The 19,422-nt window shown below is 40.3% G+C and overlaps 1 protein-coding gene across 1 annotated transcript; it reads right to left on the reverse strand.

Annotated features, from left to right (window-relative positions):
• Positions 1 to 1,983: 1,983 nt before the first annotated feature.
• LOC103142118 (protein Wnt-11-like) lies at positions 1,984 to 19,115 on the reverse strand. The gene is made up of 6 exons (XM_007558008.2): positions 18,849 to 19,115; positions 16,979 to 17,148; positions 13,242 to 13,486; positions 10,062 to 10,339; positions 9,686 to 9,978; positions 1,984 to 3,616 (listed from the first exon to the last, which is right to left on the reverse strand). The coding sequence occupies exons 2-6, from the start codon at positions 17,059 to 17,061 to the stop codon at positions 3,442 to 3,444; spliced, it is 1,074 nt and encodes a 357-aa protein (XP_007558070.1). The 5' UTR covers positions 17,062 to 17,148; positions 18,849 to 19,115; the 3' UTR covers positions 1,984 to 3,441.
• Between the last annotated feature and the right edge of the window lie 307 nt (positions 19,116 to 19,422).

Consider the following 19,422-nt stretch of genomic DNA (forward strand, 5'->3'; position numbering starts at 1 on the left):
ATGAATGAAGGAATTTTTTGAATATTGCTATAAACTGACTGCAAATTATTTAAAATAAATTTAAAATGTATCTATTCCAAAGCATTCAATAACATATTTAAATGCAAATAATATAATTTCATGTACAATAATGTTCCTCATTGTCAATAACAGATACAGCTGTAGTGCAGAAGGTGGCGGGTTAAAACAGTTTCTACAAGGATGAATTATAAGTGACTGAGAGCAGTCGATGGAGTCATCAGCTATTTTCTCCTGATAGGAACATAAGAAGGAATGCTGATGATTTAAGAGTCCTTGGGGTTGATGATGCAGGTCTGAGTACAGACAGAAAAAAGTCCCAACAACCCCACCAATCACCCACCCAGACTCAACACCACCTCCAAAGCCTTTAGCTTGTTGCTGTACAGACCCAGCGCCATGGATTCAGCCGTGCCACCTGGACTGGAAGCTGTTTGTTGTTTTTACCTATAAGTGGCCAACTCTCTGTTATTCGTGTTTCGATTTGATACAGTAGGGGCTTCCGCACTTCCCATATCTGTGTCCTTTGTCCCTTTTTTCAGCAGCAAAAACTGTTTAATCCGTTGTTAACATGTCGTAACCCTGCTGCTGTGCAGAGCTACGCAGGTGTGTGTTTGAATCATGGCCGCAAAACCAACAAAGAACTTGGCACAGTTTTCCCCCCAAAATAACCGAATGAGTTGAGTAAAGCTGTTGGATGCTGGTAATGTTAGCTAAAAGATGACGAGCTATACAGAACGTTAAGCTTGCTAACAAATAGCCTATAATCTACTGTGTTGTTGTCTATGTTCAGCTACGTAGATTTATTTCCTTCCCTTCCGGCCCCAAAATAAACGATGCCCTCCCTGTTAAACTCATCTCTGTCGGTGTGAGCCCTCTAAGCATTTGCTGCTCGGTTCCAACACCCAGTCACATTGTTAGCATGCATCGTCATTGCTTTCCTGTTGGAACATTAAATAAGTTTGTGTATTCAGGGCCTTGGCTTTGGATGTGGAGTCACATTTCTTTTCATTACCTGAAATAGATCCGCCTAATGGGATCCGCTTAACCTGGGTTTGAAGCCAAGAACGCAATAAAAGAGAAAAAAAAGATGATTACAGCTGTGAAGCAACTCCTTAGTCATTGAATATGCGGTTTTAAAAAAAAAGTGCTGGTGAGGAGGTTCGCATAAGATTGATTCTTTTTAGTGAGGGAAGGGAAATACTCTGAATTTTTCAGCTTTCATAAATTTAGAAATCTACCACTAAAAATCATAAGCAGCCCCCTTAGAGGACTGTTGTTTCAGGCAGGCAGAACTAAGCCTTTATGTTAGCAAAAAAAAAAATCAACTTGGCTTATTTCATGTTACAGCCGGAAGTGGGGGTCTCACACAGATAGGAAGCTGAGGAGTTAAGGCTAAAGATAAGATAGTTGCTTTATTAATGCTTTATAAGAAGGCAAAACGTTCAGTTGAATAATCCAAACAGCCTGTCAGGTTGAACCCTTCAAGTCAGTTACAAATCTTTTCATGTCTCATCACTGCAGAACCAGAAACCTCAGTGTATTTCATTGGGCTTTTGTGTGATAGACCAACATAAAGAAGTGAATAATTGTGAATAAAAAATGGTGGTGGCCCCTCTAAATAAATGGTTCGTTGTGCTAACTCATAAACATTAGCTGCGCTAACGCTAAACTGCTACATCAACATGCTATTTAGCAGAAGCTAATGATGAAGCTTCTGCTTCATCTGCTTCAAATCAAATGATTTCACTCGAGCACCAGTTTAATTTTGACATTATAACTTACATGCTCTATATCTTCATATCACCGTCCATGTTTTATTTTGTTCCAGTGCATTTTTTATTTGACATAAAGTCATATGGGGAAAACAGAGAAATTGAGGAGAGGAAACAGAAGAGCTGCATAAGCAGGATACATAATCTTAAAAAAGAAGAGCATGAATATAAACGTCTATGTGACCAAAACTTAAACACCAACGTCAAACTTTATTTTAAATGGGAAATTTGCAAAACAGTCAAGGAAATTAGCGATTTTAGGATTTGTCCTGAAATTATATATTAATGGACGCAAAGAGCACTAAACGTTTTTAAAATTAGCAAAGGTGAAGAGAACAATTATGTCAGCTATTAGCGCTTTACCGGCTTTTCTGCCGCATGGAGAGGGAAGCTGGTCAGAAGGAAATTTCCAGCAGGACAGCAATCTTAAGCATACATCAACTGTTCATATAATCTCTCTGTACTGTGTGAGTGAGCCTGCGCTGATTGGAAAGGAAGAAAAGGCTTAAATGTCCCTCTCTAGATGTGCAAAACACGCAGAAAAATACCCCAGAAGATTTGCTGCTGCTGTAATTGTTCTCAACCAAAGCGTTGACGCAGAGAGAATTCATTCAAATCCAAACCACATTTTTCAGATTTTTATTTGAACCCATTTATCATTCTCCATCCACTTCACAATCATGCACTGCCTCGTGTTGGTCTCTCACATTAAAGTCCAGTAAATAATATTGAAGGTCAAGTGGTATGAATATGTCTGCGAGGAAATGCTGAGATGATCTGCTTTAATACAAAATATACTGCAGCTGCTTTAAATGGTATGAAACAACATGACTCTTAATGGTGTTTAATTTAAAATGCAAAGAGTCTGTGAGGCTATGGGATATTTTATAAATACTTATTTCTTTATTTCAGTATACAAAATAACAGTATATACACCCACGCAAAAGTGGTTTACAAAACCCATGAGTTACGCTCATATGCTCTGAAAAATAGAATATATTTTGATCTGCCTGCATGAAATTGAGATAATGCACCGTTTCACAAAGTTCTTTGATTTCTTCTCTCGTTCCACAGGGAATCAGGCACGTCATGGTCCAGGCGGGGCACGTGACGAGTCCCAGGCATCAACCACAGAAATGATCCGTGATTGAAAAGTATGTGAGGTTTTCCCTTTGTGTTCCTCTGTGGGGTATTGCTCCAGAGGAAAAGAAAAAAATAGTTTCGATAGTACCTAAAAAAAAAAAATCTGAATCCATGAGAGCCCTTTGATATCCAGGGAAGGAGGCCAAACATATCCTCCAGCATAAAATCCAATATCCAATATTATTTCTTTTTACTAGAGATATGTTTAAACTGGCTTTCCGTACCTCTGTCACAGGGTGAGGGGTTACGATTACTAACATGACAGCGGATAACACCCGTTAGGATGGTCCTCTTTCCACACTTTTCCCATCAACAAACCTTGAAGCCCAGTTGGAAGTTTTGGAGATGAAACGTGATACGGATACTGCACAAGAATATACCAACTCTTGTTGAGATACGCATGCTAAAGCTGAAGACTGGAGCCTTCTGGGTACTGTAGTGCTTTGGTTAATCTGTAGCCTGGGGAGGGAGAGAGGGCTCGACGGGGGGGCCGCCCGCCAGTGGATCACTTGCAGACGTATCTCTCCACGTTGCGCTCACATTTTTTGCAGGTCACGTAGCAACACCAGTGGTACTTGCAGTGGCAGCGTTCGACCAGCGTCTCCGTGTAGGGGTTGTAGCCGCGGCCGCAGCACATCAGGTCACAGCTGTCGCTGCCGACGGATGTTTTGTTGCACTGCCTGCAAAAACAAAAAGAAAAATAAAATAAAAAAAATGGGAAGACTCCCCCTCAGTGAAAATATTTTAAAATAAAACATTTTCACATCTAAAATAGCAAAAATAAAAATACATTATGGCACAACAAATAAAAGCAAACTCAAAGAGTACTGAAGGTACGTTTGGTTTTAGCAAACAATGACAGTACAACTACAAAAATAACCTTTAAGCAGGTATTAAACATACTTTTCATTAACGTTTCTGTTTTTAAAAGTAGTTTTTTTAATGGTCTATGCACTATTCTAATTTTAAACGTTTTTATTGGCCGTAAGCAGAAAATTATTGTAATTAACATGCATAAAGACTGATACAGTCTCTGACATAAGTTAACTTTTTAATGTTTTAATTTATTGAATGGGTCTGATTGTATAAGCAGGTTTGTTTTAAGAATGCTTAACACGTCTGGTTAACAACAGTCACCCCACCGATGCCAACTTTGCAACTATTGTCGCTATATTTAGTCACTTTTCAAACAAACAAAAAAATCTGCGGCAGCCAAATTTGGTATTGGTTTAAAAAAAATCGGTATTCAGAAAACTGTAATCAGTGCAACCCCAGAAATCAACCCTGTTCCCATTTGAAGCCAGGGAAGAATAGCTTATAAGAGGTTGTACATGTTGGAAACATGCATCTCATTCTCTGCATGTTAGACTCGGCCTAGCATGGCTGTCTTAGACTTATAACAAATCTCAAAGCTCTCTCCACAGATTTCTTTTTCTCTGAGCTGGTCTCTACCAGAAGACTAAATCACAGATTTATAAATCCATTTTTGGAAATCTACGTACGTATCTGCTAAGCTAAATCGACCACCAGACGGTGAGGTTTTACCTATACCTTCTCGTGGTCCCGAGGGTCCAATCTGAACTGAGGAAGAGGTCTTTGCTACAAACTGCTCCTATGTCTGGAATCAATTACAGAACGTCTGAATTATAGCAGAAGCTGATCTCTGAACACTTTTTAAGGGGTTTCAGAGGATTGTACCTAAAAATGTTTCTGTCTTTGGAAAATAGATTTTTCTATCTCTAGTTAGAATGAGGTGAATGAATGTTTTTTAAATCCCTTTCAACTCAATTAATCCTTTCATGCACAGTGGTCACTACGGTGGACAGCTGTCTAAAAGCCATGTTCTTGTGCTTCTTGTGGATTTTTATGTTTTAAATGCACACAGACCACTGAAGTGGACACTAATGCATCATAAAATACACCATCAACTGCTGGCCATCAGCTGCAAATGCAAGAAATTATCTTTGTTAAATCCAATATGGCCAACAGACAAAAAAGCATGGGAACCGACCCGGTCCCTCCTTCTACTGTAGACGACTCTGGCAGGTAAAAAAAATATTGTGACATCAGATAAGCCCTGAAGAACAACACTACTGATGTATTTTTCAAATAACAACTTTGTATTTGGAGAAAATTACAGTTGATCACCTAAAAAAATAAAATGAAAACATTTTATTTATTTATTTTTCCTACCTTTTTTATGCCTTAAGAAAATAATTTTTAAAAAATTGGAAAAAAAATCCTGACACAAAGGATCATAATTCATGCATGAAAGGGTTAATTTACACTGTAATTCTTTAAAAAAAAAACTCCTGCGCCCCCTCGCAGGCCCTTCGATAATCTTCTGAGAGGTTGTGACCGACTGTTGGGCTTTAACCTTTCGTGCTCTCTTTATTCCAGACATTTTTTTCGTCCATTTTGTTGTCTTTGAGCAATGGCTGCTTTGGCGCCTCTCATTCCAGAGGCCCGGAGGCATCCCGAATGAGCAAAGAATAGTCCTGTCATAAATCAAACGGGACACGACCCTCCCTTTCTTTGGCTCGCCCCTCCGAACGTAACTGTTTGGTTTTATGGTGGCGGGGTGTTAATGACCAGCCGGGTAAAAGAGCCTCTAAACTAATGACCGCTGCAGGAGGGAGGCAGGGAGAGCGAGGATTGAGAGCGTCAGGTTTGCTGCATCAGAGGGAGCCAGCGGGCCGCCACACTGGTTAGAAGAGTCAGGAGAAAGAGGACAAAACGTCTGCAGGGCTAGATGCAAACATCAGGATTCTGCTCAAGGTCAAAATATCAGGTCTTTCCAGGACATGACAAGTCAATGCAGCAAGTGATCCCATTTCATCTATTGGGAATGCTGGCAGAATCCCACTTGGATTTTCACTAAGCAGGCGATAGTTTTTTGTTTTTTTTTGCTGGCAGAAAGGGAAGAACGAAGTTAACTATGGTGTTAAGAAAAGAAATACGCAGATTACTGCTGGCACGCTTGAAATCAGAAATTAGATGGCTACAGAGAGGCAGCAATTTCCTCTGGTGATTTTTTTATGTGGGAGAACACAAACTGTTTAGTTCTGGACAATTTTAGCTTTGGTATCAATAGATGCCATCCAATATTATTATTATTTTTTCATGTATGTCCTCTTAACAGGGGCATAATTTTCAAAGTTGACTTTTTAGAGCGTTATGTCATTTTATAACGTTATTCCCTCTTCAAAAACTTAACTGGAGTTTTGCTCTGATACATTTGTGCATGTATCAGAAATCATTGAATCTCCCATGGCAACCAATCAGAAGTGCCTAAATGCCTGTTCATACAATGCTCCGCCTATTTACCCACAGGTTAGCAAACACCTGAGCTTATCATACAAACTACAACATTCCTAATAACAACTGCAAACGGCATCACAGAGAAGTATTGCTGTGCTGACATGTTAAAGATGGAGTGTCGGAAATAGTAGGAGCTTCTTAAAGAGACAGAGGCCAATTTCAAGGCGTCAGAAATGGCCGTAATATTTTAAAATAGTTTTTCTGTATAGACAGTATTTTCATAACAACTGAAGGTCACATAGTTAATTGATTGTGCTATAAAATGGCACCGTGTGTCTGGAAAATACATAATACCCCCTCTGTGCTTCAGACATCTGTCATAGGTCCAAATAAAGCAACACAGAACAAAAATCATTTAAAAAATATTTTACAGTCAAATTTTTAACTTCTCGGTGACCTTAGTCACTAAAATATCACTAAAAATCATGACACAAAAGTGAACTTTCCCAAGACCGGACTGCCCCCCCAAAACTCCCAGAACAACATCCATTGCTCTGCAGACCTCTCTGAAATAACATAGAACAACTAACTTTTAGCTGTGGCCTATTATATATGGTATCTGCAAGTTTCAGCAAGTCAAGTTTAAAACGTTTTTAGATCTTTTTAATGCTACCTTGAATGACAATCCTGCTGCATTACAATCAAACCAAAATGCAAATTTCTGGGGTCTATTTGTGGCTCCTGGTGCTTTTTCACCACAGATTTCACCTGGCCTCAGAAGTCAAAAAACAAATGAATAAATGAATGAAATACAAAAAAAATATAGTTATAGAAAACAATAACAGTTATAAGTGAAGTGCATTCTTCACGTTCAGTTTCAAGATAGGAACTATTGGCTTTCTTTAAAATCTTAAAAACAAATCTCAGCTCAAGAAAACGAGAGCGTCACACATGCCCAACAGGTCGAGTATCAGCCAGTAACGACGTGGCGGTCATAGTGTAAACACTTGTGAGTATAAAGCATGATGTTATAAGCTGTGTTTCTGGTGTGTTATCACCATGCACTGCACTCTGAAAGTGTCCTCCACATTAAGCCGGTCCTCTGCTTATCTGTGATAAGTGGCACAAGACTGCAGGACTCATGATTTAACAGTCATGTGTTCTATATGACATTTACAACAAAACAAATCTGTCAGCTGCTCAGACGGCCCTAATATGGCAGTGATGGCGTCTGTACCAAGGTACCATCCTCTGCCTCCTGAAGGATGAAAGATTCATTGTGATCCGTAAAAAAAGGAAACAAAACGTCGACACAGGAGCCAATCTGGACTTTTTGCTTCCACTCCTTTGTTTGTAATCCTCTGCAACAGAGAGACGTTTAAATTAGCGACTTTTAATTAAATCTGTGATTCTACGGGTTCTCTCCTGCCTGATGTCTTCTCCGAAAACGAGCACGGCGTGGGTCCATCTTTATCTCTGGCCGCCGTTGGCTAGATCCCCGTTTCTGCCGCCCACTCAGAGCAGTATCAGCTCCAGGGGCCCTCGGCGCTAAGAATAACTCCATTAGTAATTGTTTTAGATAACAACACAAGCGCTCCATTCACAGTGGCCTTTTCAGCGGCACATGCTCAGACGGGGGGGCGGTGGGGAACGCAGACGGCACTCCGCTTTTTATCAGCCGGGCCTGGAAAATAAACGCCGCTGAAAGGCACGGCGGGCGGCGTTTCGCTGGAGCTCACTTCCTGGATGAGCAGACGTTCGGGACTGGTCATTTCCTCCTTTGTCTGGTGCTGATATGAGTCACGCTTACAAATCTAACCCAGAACCCATCGGAGGTTATGATGGATTTGTTTTTTTTGTTTTTTTTTACCTCAAACATTGCTTTGAACAGTGATGCCTCCAGCAAAAAGCTGTGCTAAAAACTGTAGCGTTTATCTCCGGACCTCGTCAAGGTTCTTTGGGCGAACTAAAAAACAAACGCTCGACGTGGTTAACGTTTCCACCGGGGAGTCCGAGACGGAGCCACAAAGCCGTACAGGCAAATCACGAGATTAAGAGTCGTGCTTTTATGTAATAAAGCTATAAGTGATAATGTTGTTATAGAAAATACATGTTAGACCTCCGTGTTCTTTTGTTTTTGTGGCGATAGAAGAGATGAAACAGCTGTGGGCGTGATTAAATCCCGAGGTTTTAGCCATAAATGTGATTATTTTACAGCATTTACACTGTGAAACCGTATTATAATCAGTTCAGTCAGAGGAGGCTCTACTTTCTTTATTCTTTCTTTCTTTCTTTCCTTCCTTCCTCCTTTTCTTTCTTTCTTTTCTTCTCTCTTTCTTTGCTTCTCCACAGATGGCTTTAATCAAGCGCTGATGGTTTAAAATCCATTATGATTCAAGTTAACATAAAATATGAACTGACTACTTCAAAGTGATATGACAAAATGATTATTTTGGAAAAAATGCAGCCCATTAGAAATGCTTCGCTCTGTCCCTCCACAAAACTCCAAAGGTCCACAAGTTATAAAAAGGCTGGTGAGTTTTTATCCTGATCTGAAAAACACGCCTCTGCAGTTTCAGTCATTAACGGCTAAAGTTTTCATGTTGCGATGAAGGGGATAAAAGTTAGTTCCTGTGGATCAGTGAGTTGGTGCCAACACCGTCTCCCACCTGTTTTCTGAGCACTGCTGGTTAAAAACAACTCAGCCCTGATCGCTTGGTTAGAAGATTGAGAAGAAAATAAATCAGCTGTTTGGAAACATTTCTTGATCGATACAAGCTAAGCAGATGGTTACAAAAATAGATTAAAAGACGCACAAACAAAAAAAACAAATTCAAATTTATGCGCTAAAATGTGAGTTTCAGTTAATAAAATTCAATAACTTATCATTCATTTATTGTTTGCTTGATCATTGCAAACGATGCATCTGCAGCTAAAAAGATGCATTTAATATTAACATGTGAAAAGCTCTGTCCTTTCTGCACAACTTAGCATCAGTACAGTGTAGGCTAATTATTTTTTTTAGATTAACTGATTCGCATTTAGAAAGCAAAAGTTGCTTAATAGGAACATTTTATTTTATTTTTTTTTATTTATTTTTACAAAACTTGGTGAAACTAAAGCTTTATTTTCTTTTTATCAGTAGTGCAAAATGTATTACATTTTTGGCTTAATTACTGCTCTGGACATGTTATTTTTCAGCAAGTGCCTTTTTTTTAACAAATATACTGTAACTACAAATCAAATAATAGATTAGTTGATTATTTTAATCATCATGATTAAGCCGATTAATAGTTTTACTTTTCAGTTTAAATAAAAGCCTTTGGATCAGTACTTTAACACTTTATACTTTTGAGTAAATCAGATGGCAGGCTAATTTGTGGTATTTTGCCTCACTGCTGCGACAGTGACAGTGACAGTAACGGTACGTGGAGCTGAACAGGTCGTTTTAGGAATGAAAGAGACAGAAACCCAAATGCTGCTCTTACCTGTCCTGCGTCCCAACAGAACCCAGTTTTTCGTTCTTGGTGCAGAAGTCAGGGGAGCTGTGCAAATAGATCATTTCATTCTCCCGCAGCGGCCTGACATCAATGTCTTTGGGGACAAGCTGCTTGCGCGTGCCCATGGTCCGGTAAACCACCTTGGTAGCAGACAGGTACTTGGACTTCAGGTCCATGGCGATCTCCCGGAGGTCCTGGAGGCCTTTCCAGCAGGTCCTTATGGAGCAGGACCCAGAAACACCATGGCATTTACACTTCATCACCAGCGCCTCTCTCAGTGCCTGAACACCAACGAATCTGGATTAACTCACCACATCTAGAAAGAACAACTGTGCAGAACTCCTCCTCTCTAACACCCGCTTACCTGTCTCCCGACTTCGCTGTTGTGAAGCTGCATCAGCTTGTTGGCACTGGACCCGGAGCGCTTCATCTTCATGGGGGCGTCTGAAAACTTGGAGCCCATGAAGAGGCCGTAGTTGAGGTTGTCGGCACAGCCGCCCCAGCGGTAGCCGGGCTCTGGGATCTCTGCGGGGATGGGGCCACACGTACACGTGCGTAGATCCCCGGAGGTGCAGGCCTGGGCGATGGTGTGGCTGATGGTCGCCGCCGACAACGCGTACACAAAGGCGGCCTCCCTCGTTCCTGAGAGACGCATCAGAGTATTAGGAACAACGTTTGTGTGGCCTCTCTGGCCGCAAATGGACCTAATTTTTTTTACTTGTTTTTTAACTTTTATTTTAATATCATGATTTAGGGCTTAAACAATTAATTGTGATGAATCAGTTATTGAAATAATCGTCAACTAATTTACTAATCGATTGATCGCTAACTGCATTGAGATGATATCAGCACATTCAGATCAGTAATTTGAAAAATATATGCATATATATTTTGCATTTACAATAAATCATTTTTGACTGCACACATGTTCTATCCAAACCCCTCAAGTGGAACAGTTTTAATTTCACCTGCCACAGCATTTTAGGCAATAAAATGTTTATCTTCTTCTCTTGAATTATTTGGTTTATTGTTTGTGTTTCTAATATATTATATATTATATAAAAAAGGCATAAGTGGTTAAATGGAAAATTTAACTAATATCTTTACTGATTTATTGTCTCGACTTCTAAAATAATCGTTAGTTGCAGCCCAAGTCATGTCACAAACGTCCAGCAACTATTTACTCAAAAGTACAAACTTGGGCTTTAAAGTTTTTGTATTTGTTGCTAAAAATAGATTAAAAACATTTTCTGGACCAACAAATTATAAAACATTTCACCCAGAAAGTTCCGAAACAGAACAACTTCCCTGTATTAGGAGAAAATACCCTTTTTTCTACCTACAATAATTTTTTTTCTTTTCCACTTTGTTTCAGTAAATTATTGAATTTGCATTTAATTGTTCAGAAGATAAGAAAATAACAGACAATAAAATTATTCAGTGCCCTCAAGTTTACAAAAACTTGTACACCCTGACATAGGGAGACACGTTTTATTTGAAAAAGTCATCACACTCCTGCAACATTTTCACATTGTGTTAACTCAACAACCACTACCATCAATTATTTTTATTGCAAGAAGAAAAACACAAATGTTTTTCTTCTTTAAATCCAGCAAATAATTATGCTGGATTTAAAAATGGCTGCAAAAGGGGATAGAGCTTCACCTTCCAGCAGGACAACAACCACTGACATGCAGTAAGAAAATATATTTGAATCAAACCATGCTCAGGTGTTACAGTGACCTCATCAACGTTTATTCACAGACTCTCCTGCCAGCTTGACTGAGCTTGAGGTTTGATTAGGTACAAAATTCAGTGCCTAGATGTGCAAAGTTGTTAGAGACATACACTAAAAGACCTGCAGCTGTAAATGCAACAAAATGTGGCTCTATCATGAGTTGACTGAGCTGGGGTGTAAAGTCAAATGCACACCACACTTTTCAGATTTCACTCTTAGAAAACTGATGTGTCAAACTCACAGAAAAGGGGCCAAATCGGGCCCACGATAACTTTTTATGTGGACCTCTTTGTGCTAGAGACTTCAAAAAAACAGTTGTGTGCTTAAACATCATTTTATGAATGAAATCAATGTTTTCATCTTCAATAAGTTTCTATTTTCACAAATATTTAATTCTAAGAACTCATCAAACAGAGGCAGCTATTTATTAACAGTCTAACAGTTAGTTAAAGGGTTTTATAGATACAATTTGCCGCAGCCGACTGTTTTGTGATCCAATCTTGATGTGATCCAAAATGAAAATGAGTCTGACACCCCTGACTTAAGGCCTGCCTCTGCAAGGCTCTGTATAAAAACAATTAAAAGCATTACATTGCAGCTTTCATCACGATTCACTCATTTAAAGATGCTCACAAGATTCACTCATTTAAAGATGCTCAGATGAAAATATCAAGGAAAAAGGATAAAAAGCCCACTTTTGATAGCCATATTTAAACCCGCTCTGCTTCTTATTCTGCCTCTCTAATGTCTGTTCTAACTTTTCTTATGTGCTTTCTTTGGTTTTGTTAGAGCAAAAAAGCAGAGACCTGCATGCACAACGACTGGTTCTCATGCTGTAATGTAGAGTGAGCGCCGATGTGATTGGCAGTGACGTGCGCACACATTATGTCAAAGCATGGGAGCAATCGGAGGTACGGGAAGAAATCACGGTTAGATCAAAGCCAGGCCCGGTCAGCGATGAGCCATTTCCTGTCCGGTGCAGACTGCTCGTTTACCCCAAGGCAGCCATGTCCTGTTCAATGAGCGCTGTACGCCCCAAAACGCCTCCTCGCTTTTCCCGACGCGCCGTCCCTGAAACTACCACTGACTGTTTCAAGGTTCTCTGGCGATGGGAAACTGCTGGATCAAACTGCAGTTCAAGCAGGCATGCGGCCTGAGAAAACTGAGCCTTTCAGACATACCAAGCCAAATTACCACACCAAGTAACAGCCTCGGTTCAATTCCTTTCTAGGGGTTCTTCGTGTTAAAGCGATGGGAATTATTTTCCTGGCAGCAAAATTATACGGCGATCATGGAAAACGTGCTTTTAATCCAAACGAGTCTGGCTTTAAATATTTGCTTTGATTTGGAACAGGGGCTGGGCGATGTGGACTTAAAATTGTATCACGATATTTTGTGGTACTATTGTGATAATGATAAAATTGACAAAAAATAATAATTTATTCATTCTCTTTTAGGGGAACTTTAGCTGTGACTGCATGGCGCAGCAATCAGAGCTCCACAAACACAAATACTGCTCTCGAAAAAATGTGTGATGTGCTTCTTTAGGACACCAGTCAAAGAAAGAAGTATGATTAGTGTCACTAAATGCACATAGTAATTTAATTTAATCATATTTTCCAAATTTATTGATGTTTATTGATAATCTCAATGAAAAAAAACTGTGAAGAAAATAGTAAAACTAATAATATGGGCAATAATTTGAACTTATCACGACAAGTGATAAACGATACGATAAATGCCCATCCATGTTTGAAACACAGCGGTTTCTCTCTCTCTCTCTCTCTCTCTCGACGCCAGCCGTACCTCTCTCCAGGTCCGGCCGATACTTGGTGGCGTTGACGGGGATTTCGATGGAGGAGCAGTTCCAGCGCATGTCGGCGAACGTCTTCTGACACGTTTTCTTGACTTCGCGGGCGGCTTGGATGATGGTCTGCATGAGCTCCAGGTTGCTGCGGCACAGCTGCGCCTGGGAGGACACCATGCCGGGGAGCAGCTTGCAGTGCTGCGTCTGGTTGACGGGTCTAGAGGCGGGTGTGTGTGACAGCGCTCTGCAAACAGCCAGAGAAAAAAAAAACAAACGCACTTTCAGTCAGTGTGTTCTCGTGATACGCTCCGTGTTAAGCCTGAAATGTTAGCGCATTTGGCCAGAAGATAAAAAACGATGATGTTGTCGTTTTGAGACCATTTTTCTAACTCTTAAAATAATAATAATGGCATATTGATGCAAGTACACCTCTCAAAGGTTGAAAAAAAGAACATTGATTTCTGACATTTATTTCTGAAACTGGTAGACATTTTAAACATCCAAAGCAAATACATGAAACAACCGAAAGAATAAGTACAATTGATTATGGAGTAAAAATAATACAAAATTGCCCTTCAAAACATGAGGCTCAGCCAGGGAAAACTGGCAAAACTGCCTGTTTGGACTTTTGTAAAACCAAAACAAAATGTGAAAACTTTGTACCATGTGAAATGTTTGCAGCATTTTTCAAAAATGGCGGCTTTTTAATAACATTAAAGTGGAGCATCTCTTTAAAGATTAAGCAAACGAGACAAACAAGCACGCAAATGTAAATGATTGCTCTCATTTTAATTTATAATGGGATTAACTGATTTATAGCTTATTGTTGACTGGATTACTCCGCATATTTTGATTATGGTGATGGTTAAAATATATTGATTGCTTGATGTGCGAAAGTATTACTTTTATGAGGATAAAACTGCGAGATTTATTCCTTTCATTGTGCCAAGTGTTTGATTTCTGTCTTTGCCTACACTTTAACCCCTGCTCTGGCACGCACAGACAGAAAAGCACGGGTCTATCACACCCTGCAAAGTAAAGTCAGATGCATATTCATAATATACAAGTGACTTCGTCTTGGCGCAGGCATTTTCTTTTGTTCAAACACTGAAGATGTGCCAAAAAAAGAAGAAAAAAGTGAAAGAAAACATCCAGAGAAGCTCCCAGCGCAGGAAGTGTGGTCCTCTGCGGCTTCAGTCTGACATGAATCAGCAGAGCACAGACAATGAGAAGTTGGACGGATTCGGTTTGTAACGATCTCAGACATTAAAGCAGGTTAGGGACCGAGCTCGCAGCGCCTGTTCCGCATTAGGGGGGCCGCCGCTATGTGCCTGGCGATTCGGTGCGACTGAGCCGGGCTCGAACCGAGCCAGCACTCGCAGGTGTTTACAGCTGCATCTGTTTTGAGTTGTGCTGCTGAGCGCGATCGGGGCTCTGCAGCTTTCCCACTTAGATTCACCACATGGCATCCAGGCTTCTCACCGGCACACCTGCTGAGGTGTTGCCAGCGCGTCCTGCAGCCACAGGGAACGCACAACGGCGAGGATTCACGACAAACACACACAGTGAAGCAGGAATCAATCAGCCGGTGATTGAAACTGGAAGTAACGCATGTTTTGATGCATGAACTGATGCATATTTTCTAGTTTTGTTTTGTTGTTTTTCTGTTGAAACAAATTTTACACAATACCAAGGTTCTACTCTGCATCCCCAGAGTCAGAGCCAAACAGGCAGTGTTCAGTTTTTAAGGTTCACTAATAGAAAATAGCAAAACTGTCGAAACACTGAGTTATTTTAAATCGAAGCTTTCCCCTTCATTTGTGATAACTGGAACGTTGATCAATATATATCTTTAATATTTTATTTAGGGGTTGTATCAATTATCATGACAGATTTGTTGTCATGATAAGAATTTTGATTTATTGTTGTCACGAGAAATTCCAGTTAATGTAAATGTTTTGTTTTTTTTACTGTTTTTTCGCGAGAGCATCAACAAATATCGGTAAATTCGAAAATGTGATTACATGACGTTTCTATGTGCAGTTTAGTGATATAAATCACACGTCTCTAACTGTGTGGCGTCCTGAAGAAGCTTATTTCAAATAGGAATATTTTTCAGGAGAAATATTTGTGGCGCTGTGAAAGCCGTACCACGCAGTTACCTAAAAAAAAGAAGTAACAAATAGTTTTAATCATCACTTTTATTGTTATTTTTTTATTATTATTATTCTAAGTCAACCTCCCTCACCGCTAATTTGATTCTGATTATTTTTTTGGCGTTTGTGATGATGTCATTTGTCAAAATATAATGTTTTATTCTGGTTTCATAATTGGTGAAACTAGCAAAAAACATGCATTATGTTCTTATGACGTAAAGCACTTTAACCTGCCTTGTTGCTGAAGTGTGCTGTACAGATAAACTTGACTTGAAAAGTTATATTTTCAAAACCGTGAAACCTGTTTCAGTCTTTCAGACTTTCAGCGTTTTTCCCAACTCTGTGGAGAGTAGAGCTGTGCTTCCCTCCCCAACCCGTTGCTGCACACGTTTCCCCTCACTTTAAGACAGATTCAGATCGCTTAATCTGTCAGTTTCAAACAAAACCAACTAGCCTCATTATCAAGGTAGTGCTGCCTTAAAACCACGGCTGTCAAGCTAAAGCAGCAAAAAGTGTGACTAGTAGAGCGGCCAAAAACACACACAGCAAAACGAGACCGTATTCTGTGCAATAAGCAGTTAAAAATACCTTTTTCATTTTGCTTAGGTCTACACATTAAAATCATAACGGCACCAAACGTAATAATAAATAAGTTGTCTTCTTTCAGAAACAGTGTGAAATTCTTTTGGCCCTTTATTTAAATAAAAGTGATTTAATCATGCTATAAACGTCCTTTTTTTATTATTTTAAAAATCTATATTGTACCACACAACTTTACGTTGTTGTGTTTTCACTTAAGGTTATCAAACCAGCTCATTTTACACAAATGAGTTTATATGCATTAAAGTTATCCGGGAAAATACACAGAATGAAAAAGAGCGGGTTTGAGCTGCAACAAAATCAGAAATCACATCAGTGCATCTCTGTAAACTCTGCAAAAAAGAAGAAGAAAATAGCAAACGTTCACCTCAAACATAAACTAAATCTAAAATAGCAAACTGGGAATTTTATGGACTTTCCAAACCTCTTGTGAAAATTGGTTGTTTGCTTTTACATTACAGCGAGTAAAAGCAATCAGCCTCGGCATTGCGTCTTCCAGCTACAGCGAGCCATTTTTTATAATTTGAGGCCTAACTAGACTACACACAGAAAGCGGTGACACCACCGCGGCGCCAACTCATTTTGCCCTCCTGTTCTTCTTCTGCCGCCAGAATTCGTCACGTTCGCCGTCTCCGACGTGAAAACGTGCGGCATAAATTGTGTAAGATTTTACTTTAGGCCGCATTACAAGTAATGAAACAATTACGATTTCCTTTGTAATTTCGATAACCAGCGGCTCAGTCGCTCTCCCCCCATCATCGAATACAAACACACGGAAAACACAGTGGAAATTCACGGAAAGCTGGTGTCTGTTTCCAAGCTGCCGCGAGCTTTTCCACTTTCCGAAAACATCCAGCAAACAAAGTTCCAAATCTTCAGTGAAAACAGTTTACACGTTAAGCTGGTGGGGGAAAAAACAAAAAAAACACACACACTTTCTGCTTATGGAACAAGACGGTAGGATTGTAGAGGATACTTACAGCCATTTGATGCCCGAGCAGACCTGAGACAGCAGCAGAGCAGTGAGCACACCGAGAGGCAGGATGTGAGAGCTGCTCCTCATGATGGCTTCCAGTTCACACGGGACGCAAACACAAAGAGCTCACACTCAGAGGTCAACGCGCATGGCCCGGCCCACAGTCACAAAGTCCTGCAGCAAATCAGGAGAATATCAGTGCAACGCACACAAGAAATTCAGCATGAGATGTAAAACGCAACTTCAACTTGAAGAATTCACATTAGGATAAATTTAACTAAGTGCATTAAGTCGTACTATTTTCCATTTGGATTATTTTGTCTTTTTATTTTCAGGCTTAATTTTACTTGGTGAAATCCGTCTCTAAAATATCAAGGGGTGTTGACATGGGAAACAGAGAGAAGAGCAAAAACTACATAAATAAAGCAAATATGGGGAAAAACTTCTCAAGGCAGAGTCCACTAGCAGCTGTTGTAGGCCAAGTATTCAATCGTACAGCACGGAAAATCCTCTGCCGGAGCTCGTTCCAGCCAATAAACACAGGGAAAACAAAAGCAACAGCAGTGAAACTTAAAGACAAAGGAACAGTTTGCATTTTCACAAAAATCTTTATTCTGCAACTGTAAACATGCTCAAAACGGCACAACCAAAAATAATAAACTGACTTTACTGTTTACATAATCTGAAACTGAACACAAACAAATAGTGTCATACTTTAATTTTTCTACTCATTCCAATTAAGGGAATCTGCAGTGTGGGATTGTTCCGTACCACGCCATGTATATTCAGTTTATTTTCACTCCTTTAATTCAATTTATTGTCACAAGGGAAGATGTGAGAAGCTCCAGATCAGGATCACATTAGCAAGACAGCAGCTCAGATCAAGGCAGTGATTTGTGTAGAGAGAGAGGGGGACGGGGCAGATCCTCTGAGGCCTGATCTGATAAAAACAGCCACTGATAAACTCAAAGCCTTTGAAGAGAGCGCGTGAAACGTGCACGCCGCTGATAAGTCGCGCACGTAAAGCGCGAGGTCCGCAGCTCGGCGCTGATTGGTTGGAGTCTCTTTGGAAGCTGTTTTAACTAAATTGGGTGATATTAATTGTTGCCTTGGTGTAGATTTATGTGTGTGTGTGTTTGTGAGAGTGTGGGAGCGGCTATTCAAGCTCTGCAGGTTTTCACTGTGAGGTAAATACAATACAATCTTTAGCTAATCGATGGACAACGAGAAATCCTCGAGGAAAGCCTATTTGAAGCTTTTACGTTTTAAATGACGTTCCGACATTTACATGTGACCAAGACTGACCCAATAAGGTAGCTCCTGTTTAAAAGGTAGGTCTGCACACACACACGCACACACACACTCTCTCTCTCTCTCTTCCCCCCTCTCTCTCACACACACACAGAGGGAGAGAGAGAGGAAAGTTTTTCTTTTCAGTCTACATTCTCTGTTTACGCTTAGTTAAAATATCTAGGATAAACAATTGGAGACTAGCTAAGTAGGCTGTATTACTTTTAAAGGAAAGATGCATATTTTTTTGTTTCGTGTTTTTTTGTGTGTGTGGTCATTTTAACAGTTTTAACTACATCTTAAAAGTTAATGAACGAATCAAAATTTAATTAAAAATACTTTTTAGGACAAAACATTCCGTCGAAGCAGACCAAATATTTCTACCGAAAGACTTCAAATCACCTCCATCTGAATGTCTCATCACCTACCATAAAATGATAAACTGCAGGTTGCCGCCGCGACAACAAGACCTTATTACAGCCTACGGTTCCGCCGATGCTGTTTAGCAGCACATTATTTAAACCGAACACCGCGCTGTGAAGCAGCAGCTGAACTTTTCCTCCAGCCGTGTCTCCGCGGCTCACCTTTACCGCGCCGCTCCACAAGTCCGCACAAGCAGCCAGGAGGAAAAAAAAGTTAAATCTCAGCGGGTCGCGTTATCCTTCAGGTCAGCTGTCCTGGTTCCTATCAGCCGGAAGCTTTAGTAAAATCCAAGACGGGGCGGTGGATGGGCTCCGGACAGGTACGCATGGTGTGTGTGAGCGGTGTCCGGCCAGCAGCCTGTGTGTGAGTGTGGGACAGACAGAGAGGCTGGAGTGGAAGTGAGCTGAGTGGGGGCAGACTGAGCTCTAAAATACCCCTGCCCCGCTTTGATCTCACTGCTGATGTCAGAACCGCATTAGCATAAGAACGCGGGCTGCACCGGTGTTTGGACCCGGAGCGAAACACCTTCATATTCCCACAGGGAGCTGGAGAGGACAGACTTCCAGTCAGCCCCTGATGATAAATAGTCCGTTCACGTTTCTGCTCAGTGACATCTTTATGGTTTCTCTGGTTTTATTAACAAACGCCAGTAAAAGTCCATTACAGATCCCTGCGAGGATATTTAGTGGTGTCTTATCGAGCTTTGCATTATGTCACCACTAAGATATTGTCTTG

The sequence above is a fragment of the Poecilia formosa genome, unplaced genomic scaffold, assembly GCF_000485575.1.
Source record: "Poecilia formosa unplaced genomic scaffold, Poecilia_formosa-5.1.2 Scaffold93, whole genome shotgun sequence".
Lineage (NCBI taxonomy): Eukaryota > Metazoa > Chordata > Actinopteri > Cyprinodontiformes > Poeciliidae > Poecilia > Poecilia formosa.